Raw genomic sequence first — 17,908 nt, 5'->3', positions numbered from 1 at the left:
AACTGGATTAAATTTCACAGCTGCAGTAGTGGGATTTGAACTCTTGTCTTTGGATTATCATTCCAGACCAATTGGATCACTGAACCATTAGAGCCTCCTGGATCTGAGTCAAGTAACCCAATTCCCATGCTGCCATACCCATTCCTGCTAATTTTCCGATGGCAGACGATACATACAGATATTTGTGAGAGTGAAATAATATCAGTTCCCAGTATGGACAAGGCAGAATACTTATAATAATGTAATGAGAACTGGCTATTGCAGATGTCTAATAAACAGTAATAATCAATAAGTTGTTGAGTGCCATTGAGTCATCATTGTCTCATGGTAACCCTATGGATAGTACTGTTGTCCATAGGATTTTTGTGGCAAGGTACAGAAGTAGATTGCCAGGCCTTTCTTTGGCACAGATACTGCTGCTGCCCATGTTGGGACCTGGCCAAACTTGAACTCACAGTCCAGTGTTAATGCCACTGCACCACTGGTTGGCCCAATTAATAAGTAACACACACAAAATGCTGGAGGAACTCAGCAGGCCAAGCAGCATCTATGGAAAAGAGTACAGTCAATGTCTCAGGCCAAAAGCCTTCAGCAGGAGAAAAAATGATGGGGAGTAGATTTTAAAGGTGGGGGGAAGGGAGGTAGAAACACAAGGTGAAAGGTGAAACTGGGAGGGGGAGGGATGAAGTAGAGGGCTGGGAAGTTGATGAAAAAGATACAGAGCTGGAGAAGGGGGAATCTAATAGGAGAGGGAGAAAGCCATGGAAGAAAAAAAAGGGGAAGGTGCACCAGAGGAAGGTAATGGGGTGGCAACGAGATAAGGGGATGGGGAATGGTGAAGGGGGCAGCGAGGTGTGAGCATTTACCAGAAGTCCGAGAAATCAATGTTCATGCCACCAGGTTGGAGACTACCCAGACAGAATATAAGATGTTTTTCCTCCAACCTGAGTGTGACTTTATTGCAACTGTAGAGGAGGTCATGGATAGACATCGGAATGGGAAGTGGGTGGCCACTGGGAGATCCTGCTTCTTCTGGTGGTGGAGTATAGCTGCTTGGTGAAGCAGTCTCCCAACCTGCGTCAAGTCTCACCGATATACAGGAGGCCACACCAGGAGCACTGGAAACAGTAGATGACCCCAACAGACTCACAGGTGAAGTGTCGCCTCATCAGGAAGAACTGTTTGCAGCCCTGAATGGTAACAATGGGAAAGAGGCAGGTGTAGCACTTGTTCCACTTGCAAGGATAAGTGCCAGGAGGGAGATCATTGGAGACGGACGAATGGACAAGGGAGTCGCATCAGGACTGATCCCTGTGGAAAGCAGAAAGTAGGGGGGGGGCGGGAAAGATGTGCTTTGTGGTGGGATCCCATTGGAGAGCTCAGCAGGTCAGACAGCATCTATGGAAAGGATGTTTATTCCTTTCCATAGATGCTGCCTGACCTGCTGAGTTCCTCCAGTATTTTGTATTTGTTAAAAATCAGACTAATGTTCTGAGTTGTGTATATTTTAATGCAAAAAATATTGTAGGAAAGACAGATGAGCTTAGGGCATGGATCAGCAGGTGCAATAATGACATTGTAAAAGGTCTAGATTGGATAGAGTTTGTCACATATGTTCAGGAAAGTTTCCTTAATCAGTACGTAGAAGTCCCAATGAGAGAGTGTGCAATATTCATTCTGCTATTAGGGAATGAGACAGGGTAGACAACAGAGGTTTGTGTAGGGAAAGACTTTGCATCTAGTGATCATAATGTCAAAAGTTTGAAGGTAATTATGGAAAAGGATGTGTCTGGTCCTCAGGCTGAGATTCTAAATTAGAGAAAGGCCAGTTTTGATGTTATCACTGAGGATCTGGCAAATGTGAATTGAGATGGGCTGTTTTCTGGCAAAGGTGTACTTGGTAAGTGGGAGGCCTTCAGAAGTGAAATATTGATAATAGTGTTTATTTGTTCCTGTCAAAATAAAGGGTAAGGTTTCGGGGACCTTAGTTTTGAAGAGATATTGAGGCCCTGGTTAAGAAGAAGGAAGTACATATCAGGTTTGGGCTGGCAGGAAAATATGAAATATAAGAGAACACTGAAGAAGGCAATCAAGAGGGCTAAAAGAAGGCATGAGGTTTCCCTAACAAACAAGGTGAAGGAGAATTCCAAAGTGGATTGCAAAGGACAAAATTTGTCCTCTGGAAGATCAGAGTTGTATGCGTGGAGCTGAAAGAGATGGGGAAGATCATAAATGATTTTTTTCACATCTGTATTTATTTGGGAGTTGGTCACAGAGTCTATAGAAGTGAAGGAAAATAGCAGTGATGTCATCGACCATATACAGGTTTTGGAGGAGGAGGTATTTGCTGTCCTGAGGCAAATTATGGTGGATAAATCCCCAGGGCCTGACAAGGTGTTTCCTTAAACAAGGATAAGTGTCAGGAGGGAGATCACCGGGGAGGGACAAATGGACAAGGGAGTCACATCAGGACTGATCCCTGCGGAAAGCAGAAAGTAGGGGGGCGGTAAAGATGTGCTTGGTGGTGGGATCCCATTGGAGAGCTTAGCAGGTCATACAGCATCTATGGAAAGGATGTTTATTCCTTTCCATAGATGCTGCCTGACCTGCTGAGTTCCTACAGTATTTACAGTGGGAGGCTAGTGCAGACATTGCAGGGGTCCTAGCAGTGATATTTAAAATATCCTTGGCCACAGGTTAGGATTGGAGAATAGCTAATGTTGTCCTGTTCTTTAAGAAAAGAATTAAAAATAAGATGGGAAATTATAGGCTGGTGAGTTTGACATCAGAAGTGCATAAGTTATTGGAAGGTATTCAAAGCGACTGGATATATAAATATTTGGATAGACAAGGACTGATTAGTGATAGTCAAAATGGCTTTGTGTGTGGTAGGTCATGTCTAATCAAACTTACAGAGTTTTTCAAGAAAGTTACCAGGTAAGATAATGAAGGCAAGGCAGTGGATGGTGTCTACGTGGATTTTAGCAAGACATTTGACAAGGTCCTGCATGGGAGGTTGGTCAAGAAGATTGAGTTGCTTAGCATTCACAATGAGGTAGTAAATTGGATTCGGCATTGGCTTCGCTGGAGAAGCCAGAGAGCGGTAGTAGAGTTGCCTCTCTGCCTGGAGACCTGTGACAATTGGTGTGCACAGGAATTGGTGTTGGGTTCATTGTTGTTTGTCATCTATATTGATAGTCTGGGTGATAATGTGGTAAACCGGACCAGTAAATTTGCAGATGATACCATGACTGGTGGTGTAACAGACAGCGAGAAAAACTATCAAAACGAGCAACAGGATCTGAACTGGCTGGAAAAAATGGTCTGAAAAATGGCTGATAAAATGTAATGCAGACAAGTGTGAGATGTTACACATTGGGAGGACAAACCAGGGTGGAACTCACACGGTGAGCAGTAGGGTATTGAGGGGTGCGGTAGAACAGAGGGATTTGGGAATACAGATCCATATTTCCTTAAAAGTATTGTAATAAGTAGATAGGCTCATAAATGAGCTTTTGCACACTGGCATTCATAAATCAAAGTATTGAGTACAGGAGTCCCAATTTCCGCCCAATTTCATATTGAATCCTTCTTCAATCTCTATTTCTTCTGTAACAACTTATCTCCCTCCTTTTCCATCATAGCCTGTTCCTCACCCCATCAGACTCTGGCACCCTCCCTTTGCATCACTACTCAACCCCCATCCTTCCCATCACAACTTGACACCAACCTTTCCCCTCAGCTCATCTCCACCCTTCTCATTTTGCTCCAATGCACACTCCACAACTTGACTCTCACCCGTACTATAACAGCGCAAATATGTCATGGTTCAAGCCCCACACCCCTACCCTTCCCATTTTAATATGCAGACAAGAGAAAATCTGCAAATGCTGGAAATCCGAGCAACACACACAAAATGCTGGAGGAACTCAGCAGACCCGAAATGTCAACTGTACTTTTTCCATAGACGTTGCCTGGCCTGCCAAGTTTCTACAGCATTTTATGTGTGTTGCTTGGATTTCTAGCATCTCCAGATTTTCTCTTGTTTGTCCATTTTAATGTGCATTTGTTTTTTGCAAGAATCCAAACCCAATGTGTTTCAGTGAATTGTTATTATTTGAAATGATACTTCATGCTGAAATAATGTATATGTTGTTTCTGATTCTCAGGCACAGCCGGGTTTACCAGGTCTCCCTGGACCCAAAGGAGCTGTGGGACCTACAGTAAGTGATAACGCATTGACAGAAATAGTCTTGTGTCTCCGATGCCTCAGTTAGCTTCAGTACTTTCTTACCAGTTTTATCCCTCTCTACCCAAAAGAAATAATATAATGGACCCTTACTATACACATTCAGCTGATCTTGTTATATCCTTTCAAGACTAGTACAAGCACCCACAAGTATATCAAATTGATTCCAAGATAATTCTAAGGTTGCCACTTCGAATGCTGCTCAAAGGTCCATTCCAAATGACTGCCTGCCACTCACTGAACAAAGATCAAAATTTTGATACTAGCCATCATTCCCTTCCAAAGATATGGGCTTGTATTGCTTGTTTTATTCCCACATTTAACATTTATATTTGAGTCACATAATCATACAGAACAGAAACAGGTCCTTCAGCCCACTAAACCCATACTAACCATTGAATATCTATCTTAACTATTCCACAGTAATTGATCCATAGTCTTACATGTGCAGATAAATAAAGCACTGAGCTAGATACATTTTAAACATTGTGAAAGTACTTGTCTCCACCAGTGCCATGCAGATTCCAGTCATCATTTGGGTTAAAAACATCTTCCTCAAATTCTCAATTCTGGATTGATCAAAATTTTGCCACCTAAAATACCCATACATGATTACCGTTCTGAGATCACCCTTTGATACCCTTCTAGACTTGGTTAAAAATTTAAACTGAATCAGTCAAACTTGCTGCATTTTGAGTTTACTACTCTTTCAAGTACTTGATTAACTATTTCAATGCAATTTGTGAAGTATGTCCATGACCATATTCCTATATGAAAACCTTGGCTGAGTTAAATTTAAGCAGCTATTATTTTGTTCACATAGATGTTTTTTTATTTCATTTCATGGCTTCAAAGCCAGCTCTTTCATTTTCAAATTTAGCATCATCTGCAACTTGGCCATTTGTACAACACTTATAAAGAGTTTAATAGGCTGTAAAGCCTCTTTCCATTCCCTCTTCGTTAATAATGAAAACATTGCCTAAACAACAAAAGTAGGACCAAAAGAAAATGCTACAATTATTGCTTTACTATTCATCAGTTGTAAAGCATTTGAGAGGGAACTGGTCCTTTGCCACTGACAACATGTGTTCAGTGATAATGCTGCTCAGGTTCCGTCTTTGTATCTTCAAACTCTCGCCCAATAGTATCATCCACCTTTGAAAATATTCTGAGGTTACTTGCTATGAGATTGAATGAGCAATGATGCAATTTGTTTACTGATTTAACATGTGCTTAACATTTTATGGGAAGAAGGATAAGAATTTACAGAAAATCTTGAATGAGATAGAAAGGTTAATAAAATGTAGGATGGACTTTAAAAAACAATAATGTCATGAATATCAAAATACTGAACTAAAATGATGTTTTGTTTTTTATTATTATCAGGGTTCTAAAGGAAGACCAGGATCAACAGGGCCAATTGGACCTCAGGGAGAAAAGGTACATTAAAATAAATGTTCTTTATTAGTAAAATCCTAAATTTACCTCATGGAGATTACTAAGCTTCTGACCATTTGCAGCAGATTTCAGAAAGAATGGGCCTTGTATTCTCTCCTGAGATGTGTTTTTCCATTGCATATTCTAGTCATGAGGAATTTACATAGGATTTCTAGTTAGTTTCATGGGAAATTCCACAAAACCTTCCTCATACTTTAATAATTTGGCTGACTGATTTTGCAAACTGGTTTTTATAAAGTGCAGAATTGATTTCTCTTCAAAAAATAGACCACAAGACCATAAGATATAAGAGCTGAATTAGGCCAATTGGCCCATCGAGTCTGCTCTGCCATTTCATCATGGCTGATTAATTATTCCTCTCAAACCATATCTCCTACTTTCCCCTGTATCCCTTCATGCTCTGACCAATCCAAAACCTATCAATTTCTGCCTTAAATATACATAAAGGCTTGGCCTCCACAACTGCCTGTGGCAAAAGAAATTCCACAGATTCACCACTCTTGCAAAAGAAATTCCTCCTCATCTCATTCTAAAAGGATGCTCCTCGATTTTGAGGCTGTGTCCTTTGCTCTTAGACTCTCTGACATCGGAAACATCCTCTCCACATCCATTCTGTTGAGGCCTTTCATCACTCAATAGTTTTCAATTAGGTCACCGCTCATTCTTCTAAATTCAGATGAATTCAGGCCCAGAGCCATCAAACACTATTCATATGACAAGCCATTTAATCCTAGAATTATTTTCATGAACCTCCTTGAACCCTGTCCAGTTTCAGCACATCCTTTCTAAGATAAAGGACTCAAAACTGCATATAATACTCCAAGTGAGGTCTCAACAGTGCTTTACAAATTCTCAACATTACATCCTTACTTTTATATTCTCGCCCTCTTGAAATGAATGTTAACATCACATTTGCCTTCCTCACTACAGACTCAACCTTCAATTAACCTTTAGGGAATCCTGCACAAGGACTCCCAAATCCCTTTGCACGTCAGATTTTTGTATTTTCTCTACATGTAAAAAATAATCAACCCTTTTATTTCTTCTACCAAAGTGCATGACCATATACTTCCCAACACTGTATTCCATCTGCCACTTCTTTGTCCATTCTCCTAATCTGTCTAAATCCTTCTGTAGCCTTCCTGTTTCCTTCAAATTTACAGCAGCCAACCAGAAATGGCTCCCTGTATTCCCACCATTTTCCTCCTGCCAATCAGCCACTGCTTTATCCATGCTAGAATCTTTCCTGTATATCATGGGCTTGTGACTTATTGAGCAGCCTCATGTGTGGCATCCTGTCAGAGGCCTTCTGAAAATTATCCTTTGTCTATCCTGCTTGTTATTTCTTCATAGAATTCCAACGGATTTGTCAGGCAAGAATTCCCTTTGAGGAAATTGTGCTGACTGCTGCCTACTTCATCATGTGCCTCCATGTACCCCAAAACCACATCAACAACATCTTACCAACCACTGAGGTCTAACTAACTGGCCAATAGTTCCTTTTCTTTTGTCTCTCTTCCTTCTTGAAGAGTGGATTGCATTTGTAATTTTCTAGTCTTCCGGAATCTAGTGATTCTTGAAAGATCATTACTAGTACCTCCACAATCCCTTCAGCCACTCCTTTTAGAACCCTGGGGAATACACCATCTGGTCCAGGTGACTTATCTACCTAAGACCTTTCAGTTTCTCAAGACCCTCCTCTCTAATAATGGTAATGTCAAATACTTCTTGAAGCCTAAAACCTGGAACTTCCAACATACAGCTAGTGTCTTCCACAGTGAAGACCAATGCAAAATACTTATTCAGATCATCCACCATTTCCTCTTCCTCAAATACTACCTCTCCAGCATTGTTTTCTTGTAGTCCAATATCCCCTCTTGCCTCTCTGTTACACTTTATGTATCTGAAGAAACTTTTCATATCCTCCTTAATATTATTGTCTCGCTTACTTTCATATTCTATCCTTAATTCTTAATGACTTTTTAATAGCCTTCTGTTGCTATTTAAAGGCTTCCCAATCCCCTAACGTCCCACTAATTTTTGTTTTATGATATGCCCTCTCTTTTATGTTGGCTTTGAATCCCTTTGTTACCCATGGTTATGTCATCTTGCCTTTAGAGTACTTCTTCCTCTTTGGAAAGGATATATCCTGTGTCTTCAGAATTGCTGCCAGAAATTCAACCCATTACTGCTCTGCCATCATCCTTGCCAGTGTTCTTTCCCAATCATTTCTGGCCAACTCCTCTCTCATGCTTCTGTAATTCCCTTTTCTCCACTGTAATACTGATAAATCTGACTTTAGCTTTTCCTTCTTAAAATTCAGGGTGAATTCAATGATACTATGATCTTTTCCCTCTCAGGGTTCTTTTACCTTTTGACCTCTAATCATTTCCGCTTCATTGCACAACACCCAGTCCAGAATAACTGATCCCCCAGTGGCTCGAACACAGGATGCCCAAAAAGGCCATCTCATCAGCATTCTCAAAATTCCTCTTCTTGGAATCCCACACCAACCTGATATTCCCAGTCTATTGGCATACTGAAATACTCCGTGACTACTGTAACACTGCCCTTTTGGCATACGTTTTCTATCTCCCACTGAAACTTGTAGACCACATTCTTACTACTATTTGAGGGACTGTATATAACTCCCATCAGGGTCTTTTTACCCTTGCAATTCCTAAGATCTATTGACAACAATTTAACACCTTCCAATCTAATGTCACCTCTTTCTAATGATATAATTTCATTTTTTACCAAGAGAGCCATGCCACCCACTCTGTCTTTCTGCCTGTCTTTTCAATACATGTGTCTCCATATACATTAAGCTCCAGCTATAATCTTCTTTCAGCCATGTTTCAGTGATGCCTACAACAGCATACTTGCCAATCTGCAACTGTGCTACAAGTTCATCGACCTTATTCCATATATTTGAATATAACACCTTTAGTCCTGTATTCTCCTTCTTCAACTTTGTCTGCTTTTTACATTGCAACTCATCCTGTTGACTGCAATTTTGCCTTATCATCAGCCTTTCCTTGTTCAGAGTCTCTATACCCATGGCCTCTGTTTGTAAAACAACGACCTCATTTTCAGCACTATCGCTCCGATTCCCATCCCCCTACCAAATCAGTTTAAAACCACCTGAACAACTCTAGACAACCTGCCCGCAAGGATAATAGACATCCTCAGGTTCAGGCATAACCTGTCCCTTTTCTACAGGTCATACCTTTCCCAGAAGAGATCCCAATGATCCATAAATCTGAAAACCTGCCCTTGCACCATTTCCACATACAGACATTCACCTGTAAATCATCCTATTTTTACTCTCATTGGCACGTGGCACAGGCAGCAATTCAGAGTTTACTACCCTGGAGGTCCTGTTTCTCAGCTTTCCACCTAGCTTCCTAAAATCTCCCTTCTGGACCTTCTCACCTTGCCTGCCTATGTCACTGGTGCCATAATGTATATACCAAGACATCTAGCACTTGAGAATACCTTGCACCTGATCCAAGACATCCCTGATCCTGGCATCAGGGAGGCAACATACCATCCATGTGTCTCTGTCATGCCCACAGAACCTTGCCTTTGTTCCTCTGACTAAGGAATCCTCTATCAACACTGCAGTCCACTTCACCTGTCTGTTCTTCTGACCACAGCACCACTCAGCACCAGAGACCCGGTCACTGTGGCTCGCCTCCGGTAGGTCATCCCCCTCAATAGTATCTATAGTTAAGTGCCTATTATTGAGGGTAACAGCCACATCTGTGCTCTGCACTGGCTGTGCATTTCTCCTCTTTCTCCTGTCAGTCACCCAGTTAAATAGAAAGGGATTTCATTTGGAGGGAGGATCTCTAGTAAAGCAAGTTTTCTTCCCCCTTTTACAATCAAGTCTTTCAGCCTTTGATCATTCACTATTTTTACTTTCATTGACCAAATTCTCAATCGTTCTTTTCTCTGAACGAGACAGGAATTTGACAGCCAAATGATAGAATCCTTTATATGATTGGTGTGCGCAGATAAACATTGCTTCATATCTGTTCCTTATCCTGCAATTTATCATGCACAATTCAAAGTGGAAAATGTTGCATTTTACTCACAGTTACAGGAATCATTGGACAGAATAGAACAAATTTGGTTTCTCAGCTCCTCCAATCATGTGACGAAAGAATAGTACAATTGCTGATCAGTCTTAGCATGTAGTCCCTACTAACAGACCCCAAAACATAGCAAAGAAACTCCTGTCTCTCCCTTGTAGATTGTTATGCCATGTGTTATATTACTCTAAAATTGCATTTCCAAAAATTAATTTTAATAAAATATCTAATTTCCATTTAAATAAATCAGCACTTTTTGTGTTCATAACTTCCCCACAGTCTCCACTCCATCCACTCAGCACTCTCACATTGAATTGATGCTGCTGTAACGGCGTGCTACACGCAGCGCTGAAATAATGACACGTAGTCGATGAGCTGCAGTTGCAAAAGAGGTTTATTCAAACTTCGTGGCCTCGCTTTAAAGCCTTCCTGTTCCCACCCTCCCCGGGCGGGAATGCTGTAGGGGGCGCGCATTCACAGTCCTGTCCCGCCTGCGGGCTTTTCCCCTTGCTGGTGAAGCAGGCTTGGCGCCCTCTTTGGGACTGGCCTCAATGCCGGTGCTCGCCACTTTGTGAGCCGGTTCGAGTGCGCTGGGAAGTGGGTCGCCACATAACCCCCCCCCCCCCAGAACCGGCGATACACCCCCAATGTCCTCAGTCTGGGTCGGACTCTGTTTGGGAGGTCTGCCTCTGCGCCGCGGTGGCGGAAACTCGACCGGTTGCGCCAAGTCCACATGGGCCGGTTGAGTCGGTCCACTGTGAAAACCTCCTCTCTCCCCCCAATGTCCAGCACGAATGTGGACCCGCTGTTCCTGATCACCGTAAACGGCCCCTCGTAGGGCCGCTGTAGCGGTGCCCGATGTCCGCCCCATCATACAAAAACAAACTTACAGTTTTGCGGGTCTTTGGGTATGCAGGTTGGGTTCTGCCCATGCAGTGAAATGGGTATAGGGGCCAGGTTACTGAGCCTCTCGCGTAGTCTGTCCAGGACTGCTGCGGGTTCTTCCTCTTGCCCCCTTGGGGCTGTTATGAACTCTCCTGGGATGACCAGGGGTGCGCCGTACACCAACTCGGCCGACGAGGTGTGCAGATCTTCTTTGGGCGCTGTGCGGATTCCGAGCAGGACCCAGGGAAGTTCGTCCACCCAGTTAGGCCCTTTGAGGTGGGCCATGAGAGCCGACTTCAGGTGACGGTGGAAACGCTCCACTAGTCCGTTCGACTGTGGGTGGTAGGCAGTTGTGTGGTGCAGCTGTGTCCCCAAAAGGCTGGCCATAGCTGACCACAGGCTGGAGGTGAGCTGGGCGCCTCTGTCGGAGGTAATGTGGGCCGGTATACCAAAGCGAGATACCCAGGTTGCAATCAGTGCTCAGGCGCAGGATTTGGAGGTGGTGTTGGTGAGCGGGACCGTCTCTGGCCCTCTTGTGAACCGGTCCACCTCGCGACACTGGCAGGGGGCCCATGATATCCACATGAATGTGGTCGAAACGCCGGCAGGTGGGGTGGAACTGCTGCGGCAGGGCTTTGGTGTGCTGCTGCACCTTGGCAGTTTGGCAGTGCATGCACATTTTGGCCCATTCACTGACCTGCTTGCAGAGTCTGTGCCAAACGAACCTGTTGGCCTCCATCTGGACGGTTGACCTGATGGAGGGGTGCGCTAAGTTGTGAATGGATTTGAAAACGCGCAGCCGCCAGGCTGCCGGGACGATGGGGCGGGGTTGGCCGGTGGTGACGTCACAGAGTAGTGTCCTCTCACCTGGGCCTACGGGGAGGTCCTGGAGCTGCAAACTGGAGACTGCAGTTCTGTAACTAGGGATCTCCTTGTCTGCCTGCTGCGCCTCCGCCAGCGCTTCATAGTCTACCCCCGGGACAGGGCTTGAATGTTAGGTCTGGAGAGAGCGTCTGCCACGACATTGTCCTTTCCCGAGACATGCCTGACATCCATCATGTATTCGGAGATGTAGGACAGATGTCGCTGCTGGCGGGACGACCAGGGGTCGGATGCTTTCGTGAACGCAAAGGTAAGCGGTTTGTGGTCTGTGAATGCGGTGAAGGGCTTACCTTCTAAAAAGTACCTGAAATGCTGGATTGCCAGGTATAGTGCCAACAGTTCCCGGTCGAAAGCACTGTATTTGAGCTCGGGTGGTCATAGGTGTTTGCTGAAAAACGCCAGGGGTTGCCAGCGACCATCGATGAGTTGTTCCAGCACACCACCGACTGCTGTGTTAGATGCATCCACTGTGAGGGCGGTAGGGACGTCCGTTCTGGGGTGCATTAGCATTGCGGCATTTGCCAAGGCTTCTTTGGTTTTAATGAAAGCGGCGGTGGACTCCTCGTCCCAGGTAATGTCCTTGCCCTTACCCAACATCAGGGCGAACAAGGGGCGCATGATTCGGGCAGCTGAGGGGAGGAAGCGGTGGTAGAAATTCACCATACCCACGAATTCCTGAAGGCCTTTGGTTGTGTTGTGTCGGGGGAAATGGCGGACCACGTCTACCTTGGCAGGCAGAGGGGTTGCCCCGTCTTTAGTAATCCTGTGGCCCAGGAAGTCGGTGGTGTCGAGCCCAAACTGGCATTTGGCCGGGTTGATTGTCAGTCGGGCGTAGAGTTGACGGAGGTGGGACAGATGCTCCTGACGACTGCTGCTGACTACAAGGATGTCATCCAAATAGATGAAAGCGAAGTCCAGGTCGCATCCCACCGCGTCCATTAACCGTTGAAACGTCTGTGCGGCATTCTTTAGGCCGAACGGCATGCGGAGGAACTCAAAAAGGCCGAACGGGGTGATGAGTGCCATTTTGGGGATGTCGTCCAGATGCATCGGGATTTGATGGTATCCCTGGACGAGGTCTACCTTGGAGAAGATCCGTGCACCATGCAGGTTTACTGCAAAGTCCTGAATGTGCAGCACAGGGTAGCGGTCCGGTGTTGTAGCCTCGTTCAGCCTGCGGTAGTCGCCGCATGGTCTCCAGCCCCCTGTTGCTTTGGGCACCATGTGCAGGGGGGAGGCCCATGGACTGTCGGACCACCATATGATCCCCGATTCCTCCATCTTCTTGAACTCCTCCTTCACCAGTCGGAGCTTAACCAGAAAAAGCCTTCGAGCATGGGCGTGGAGGGGTGGTCCCTGGGTCGGGATGTGGTGCTGTACGCTGTGTCTGGGCATGGCTGCCGTGAACTGCAGTGCCAGAACCGATGGGAAATCCGCCAGGACTCTGGTGAAGTCGTTGTCGGACAGCGTGATGGAGTCTAAGTGTGGGGCCGGCAACTGGGCTTCACTCAGGGAGAACGTTTGAAAGGTCTCGGCATGGACCAGTCTCTTCCTTGGCAGGTCGACCAGTAGGCTGTGAGCTCGCAAGAAATCTCCTCCCAGGAGCGGTTGGGCTACGGCGGCCAGTGTGAAGTCCCACGTGAACCGGCTGGAGCTGAACTGTAGCCACACCGTACGGGTGCTGTAGGTCCTTACTGTGCTGCCTTTGGCAGCCCTCAGGGTGGGTCCCGGTTCTCTGTTGCAGGTGTCGTAACTCGTCGGAGGTAAGACGCTGATCTGGACTCCGGTGTCGACCAACAAGCGGCGTCCCGACTGCTTGTCCCAGATATACAAGAGGCTATCCTGATGGCCAGCCGCCGTAGCCATCAGCAGCAGCTGGCCCTGGTGTTTCCCAGGAACTTGCAGGGCGGGCTATAGCGGCGGGCTTCTGCGCCCCACCGCTGGTGGTAGAAGCACCATTGTTCGTTGGTCTCCTCACTCCTGCCTCTGGGGTTAGGGGGCTCTGCGGCCGGGCCTGGTCTGGTTTGCTGCTGGGAGCGTGGTCTGGTGATCTGTGCGACGGATGCCCCACTATCCTTCTTGGTTTTCCACAGCACGTCTGTCCAGGCCGCCACCTTCCGGGGGTCACTGAACTCCACGTCGGACAGCAGCAGGTGTATGTCCTCGGGCAGCTGCTCCAGGAACGCCTGCTCAAACATGAGGCAGGGCTTGTGTCCTCCGGCCAGGGAGAGCATCTCATTCATCAAAGCCGACGGTGGCCTGTCTCCCAAACCATCCAGGTGCAGTAAGTGGGCAGCTCGCTCGCACCGTGAGAGTCCGAAAGTCCTTATGAGCAGGGCTTTGAATTCTGTGTATTTTCCGTCCTCCAGGGGCGACTGTATGAACTCCTCAACCTGGGCCGCTGTCTCCTGGTCGAGGGAGCTCACCACGTAGTAGTAACATGTGGCATCCGAGGTTATCTGCCGAATGTGGAATTGGGCTTCTGCTTGCTGGAACCATAGGTGAGGTTGCAGCGTCCAGAAACTTGGCAGTTTTAATGAAACTGCATGAACAGATGCGGTGTCGTTCATCTCCAGTCCAAATATCGTTTGGGCAGTCGGGGTCACCAGTTGTAGCGGTGTGCTACACGCAGCGCTGAAATAACGACACGTAGTCGGTGAACTGCAGTTACAAAAGTGGTTTATTCAAACTTTGCGGCCTCGCTTTAAAGCCTTCCTGTTCCCGCCCTCCCCGGGCGGGAATGCTGTAGGAGGCGCATATTCACAGTCCCGTCCTGCGCGCGGGCTTTTCCCCTTGCTAGTGAAGCAGACTTGGTGCCCTCTTTGGGACCGGCCTGAATGCCGGCACGCGCCACTTTGTGAGCCGGTTCGAGTGAGCTGGGAAGTGGGTCGCCACGCTGCCATGGAATTGTTCTAATTTGCAGCCACTTTAAATGCAAATTGTGTCCTCTATTTCTGCTAGTCAGATTCCCTGTACTTATTTAGTTCCTTTGGATTCAAAGGCTGGAACTATTCTGCTCCTGACCTTAGACTGAGATTAATGCATTCTGACAAATTGCGATGCTCATTTACCAGTCCTGAATTTTGGAGATGAAAGCATATGGTGTAACCTTTGATGGAGGTCAGCTTGTCTTGGAAGGTGGGAATCTCTGAAGCTATGTCCTTCATGATTGAAGATCAATGCTAGAACACTGCTAGAATTAAAAAATGTTGGAAAGGTTAAGTCCCAAATTAAAATTGATAAATCTTTCAGTCAATAAAAGCAGAACAAAATAATATACATCATACACACAAAATGCTGGAGGAGCTTAGCAGGTCAGGTAACATCTATGGAAAAGTATAAACAGTTGACTTTTCAGGACAGATTTGCACTGAAACCAAAGAAATGTCTTCCAAGTCTCCATTCCAAGTCTTTAGACATAGCTGGTACATATGCCCTCAAATGCAATAAGTATAAATGCCCTTAAAAGTCAATGATATATGCACCCTCAAAAGTATCAGTTCTGTTATCATACTTTTGTTTTATTTCATTTAGAGATACAGAACGGTAACAGGCCTTTCCAACCCAACAAACCCATACCATTCATATGTACCCATGTGACCAATTAACCTACTAACCTATACATCTTCAGAATGTGGGAGGAAACTTGAGCACCCAGAGAAAATCAAAGGGAGAATGTACAAGTCCATACAGACAGCCATAGAATTGAACCTGGTACACTGGTACTGTAATAACATTATGTAACTCCTATTCTACCATGCAGCCCTATTGTTCAAAGGTATATATACATGTTGCATTTCCTTTCTTTCTATAAGGATTGTCATTATGATCTAGCGTAAATAGGCTGATGTTTTTGCCAGAGATCTCCCAGTATTATGATGGACAATCAAAGCCACTGCTGAAATTCACCTGTTCTACAGTTCTATGACTGTCACTGCCACTGCCCTGTGGATGTCTTGCACAGGCTCACTTGTGATTGTATAATGATTAAGTTTGACAAGAACTTTAATGTGCTTTAAGCAGATTTGAATCAAGCTGCTGATGGAGTTATAGAATTAATAAGAAATAGAGTTAATGTTTGCTATTGATCAGTTCTAGAAAGCTGCCTGGAACAATCTAGGCTGCTTTCTGTTGCCATATTCATCAATGTCAATTTGTTCAATATATGAAAAAAAGAAACACTATGCTTTAGCTTGAAATTCAGGGTTAGGATATCCAATAAATGATGACTTAACACTCCAGGTTGAAAATTCAAAGTAAGTTTATTATCAAAGTACATTATGTCACCATATATAACCCTAAGGTTTGTTTTCTTGCGGGCACACTCAATAAATCCAATAACCATAATAGAGTCAATGAAGACTGCACCGAGAAGGGTGGACAACCAGTTTGCAAAAAACAACACAAACTGCAGATACAAAACAGGGAAGAAAAGAAATAATAATAAATAAGGTAGCAATAAATATCAAGAAACATATAAAATTATGAAAGGGATAGATGAGATAGAGGCAGGGAAGTTGTTTCCACTGGTCGGTGAGACTAGAACTAGGGGACTTAGTCTCAAGATTCGGGGGAGTAAATATAGGACGGAGATGAGGAAGAACTGCTTTTCCCAGAGAGTGGTGAATCTGTGGAATTCTCTGCCCAATGAAGCAGTGGAGGCTACCTCAGTAAATATATTTAAGACAAGGTTGGATACATTTTTGTACAGAAGGGGAATTAAGGATTGGGGGAAAAGGCAAGTAGGTGGAGATGAGTCCATGGCCAGATCAGCCATGATATTATTGAATGGTGGAGCAGGCTCGACGGGCTAGATGGCCCGCTCCTGCTCCTATTTCTTATGTTTTTATGTTATGAGGTGAAAGTGAGTCCATAGGTTATGGGAACAGTTCAATGATGGGGCAAGTAAAGTTGAGTAAAGTTATCCCCTTTGGTTCAAGAGCCTGATGGTTGAGGGTTAATAACTGTTCCTGAACCTGGTGGTATGAGTCCTGAGCATTCCGTACCTTCTTCCTGATGGAAGCAGTGAGAAGAGAGCATGACCTGGGTGGTGGTGGGGTTCCTGATGATGCGTGCTGCTTTCCTGCAAGGTGACAGGGTGATGAGTTCCTCTCTGCAGGCTGTCTCATTATTATTTGAGATTAAGCCAATCAGTGTAGTGTCGTCAGCAAAATTAATTTGGAGCTGTGGATGGAGACACGGTCATGGGTATGCAAAGAGTAAAGGAGGGGGCTTAGGACATCTGCTTTCCTTTTAAAGTTTATACGTGATGTTTAATGGATTATTATAGGATAAAAATGGAAAGCTAATGCAAATTTGCTAATTGTTTCATTGAACAATAAAGATTGCTGTATCCCTTGTCCCTGGTATGCCTCTCTGAAAAAGTTGTTCAATTAAAAATATTTTACTCTGAAAGCCAATGCTTTAGCTTCTGGAAATCTAAACTAAAAAGAGATTTCAGAGTCAACAATTCAGGGTGAACATTTTGCACAATGTGGCTCTTACTGTTTCCACAAGTGTTGGCAGACTTGCCAACTTCAGCAAATTCGTTCTTTTTTTTTATTGGTAAATGACCTTTGCAGATCAGAATTTTCCTAAGTTATTGACATAAGGAGATTGGCTTCATAACTTTGTCCACAGTTTCAGGTGTAATTAAGACTCTGTCCTTAAAGTGAAGTGTTGATTGTACATCACAGGGTAGCAAAGGGGAAGCAGGAATCCCAGGACCTCCTGGACCGCCTGGACTTCTGGTAAGTTAACAATGGATATAAAGTGTTCAATATTTAGCATCATTATCCTTATATAGGACAGAACCATTAAGTAAATCTTCAGAGGACTAGTAATATGTTATATTGTTCAAGCACTGCATAGATTATGTTGAATTCCTAGTCTTGGTCACACGTGTAATTTAAATATTTTCCAATTGCTTCTTGAACCCACTTACATTCACTTTTTTGAATACGAGCTACTATCAGTGGGTGTTCTTGGAAATTCATTCTATAATTATGATTTTTCAGCTTTCCTACATTTATTCTTGATTCCTACATTTCCAAACAAATCATAGCTACCTTTTCATTGACTTGTAAAATGATAGCATGACAACCATAGGGTCTTAATATTGTAAAACACAAGAACTGGCCATTTGGGCCACCATCTCCATGCTGATCATTTTGCCCCTCGGGGCTAATTCCATCTGCATGCACTAGATCTTATACTCTGCCATGCCTATTTAAGCACCTTTCTGAATGTGTTTTATATGTAGTAATTGTATCTGCCTCCACCACCTTCCCTGGTGCTGAGTTCCAGATATCAACCACTCTCAATGTAAAACAATTTT

General features: G+C 44.6%; 1 protein-coding gene across 1 annotated transcript in view; it reads left to right on the top strand.

Moving 5' to 3' along the window:
* LOC140733322 (uncharacterized) overlaps window positions 1-17,908 on the top strand; it is a 340,527-nt gene that overhangs the window by 254,787 nt on the left and 67,832 nt on the right. The window contains exons 40-42 of the mRNA XM_073056501.1: window positions 4,170-4,223; window positions 5,636-5,689; window positions 17,268-17,321. Coding sequence (XP_072912602.1) covers window positions 4,170-4,223; window positions 5,636-5,689; window positions 17,268-17,321 — 162 coding nt within the window. The remainder of the gene's footprint in view (window positions 1-4,169; window positions 4,224-5,635; window positions 5,690-17,267; window positions 17,322-17,908) is intronic.

Source organism: Hemitrygon akajei, chromosome 9, assembly GCF_048418815.1.
Source record: "Hemitrygon akajei chromosome 9, sHemAka1.3, whole genome shotgun sequence".
In the NCBI taxonomy this organism is placed as follows: Eukaryota; Metazoa; Chordata; class Chondrichthyes; order Myliobatiformes; family Dasyatidae; genus Hemitrygon; species Hemitrygon akajei.
This window is presented reverse-complemented; position numbering and strand designations above follow the sequence as displayed.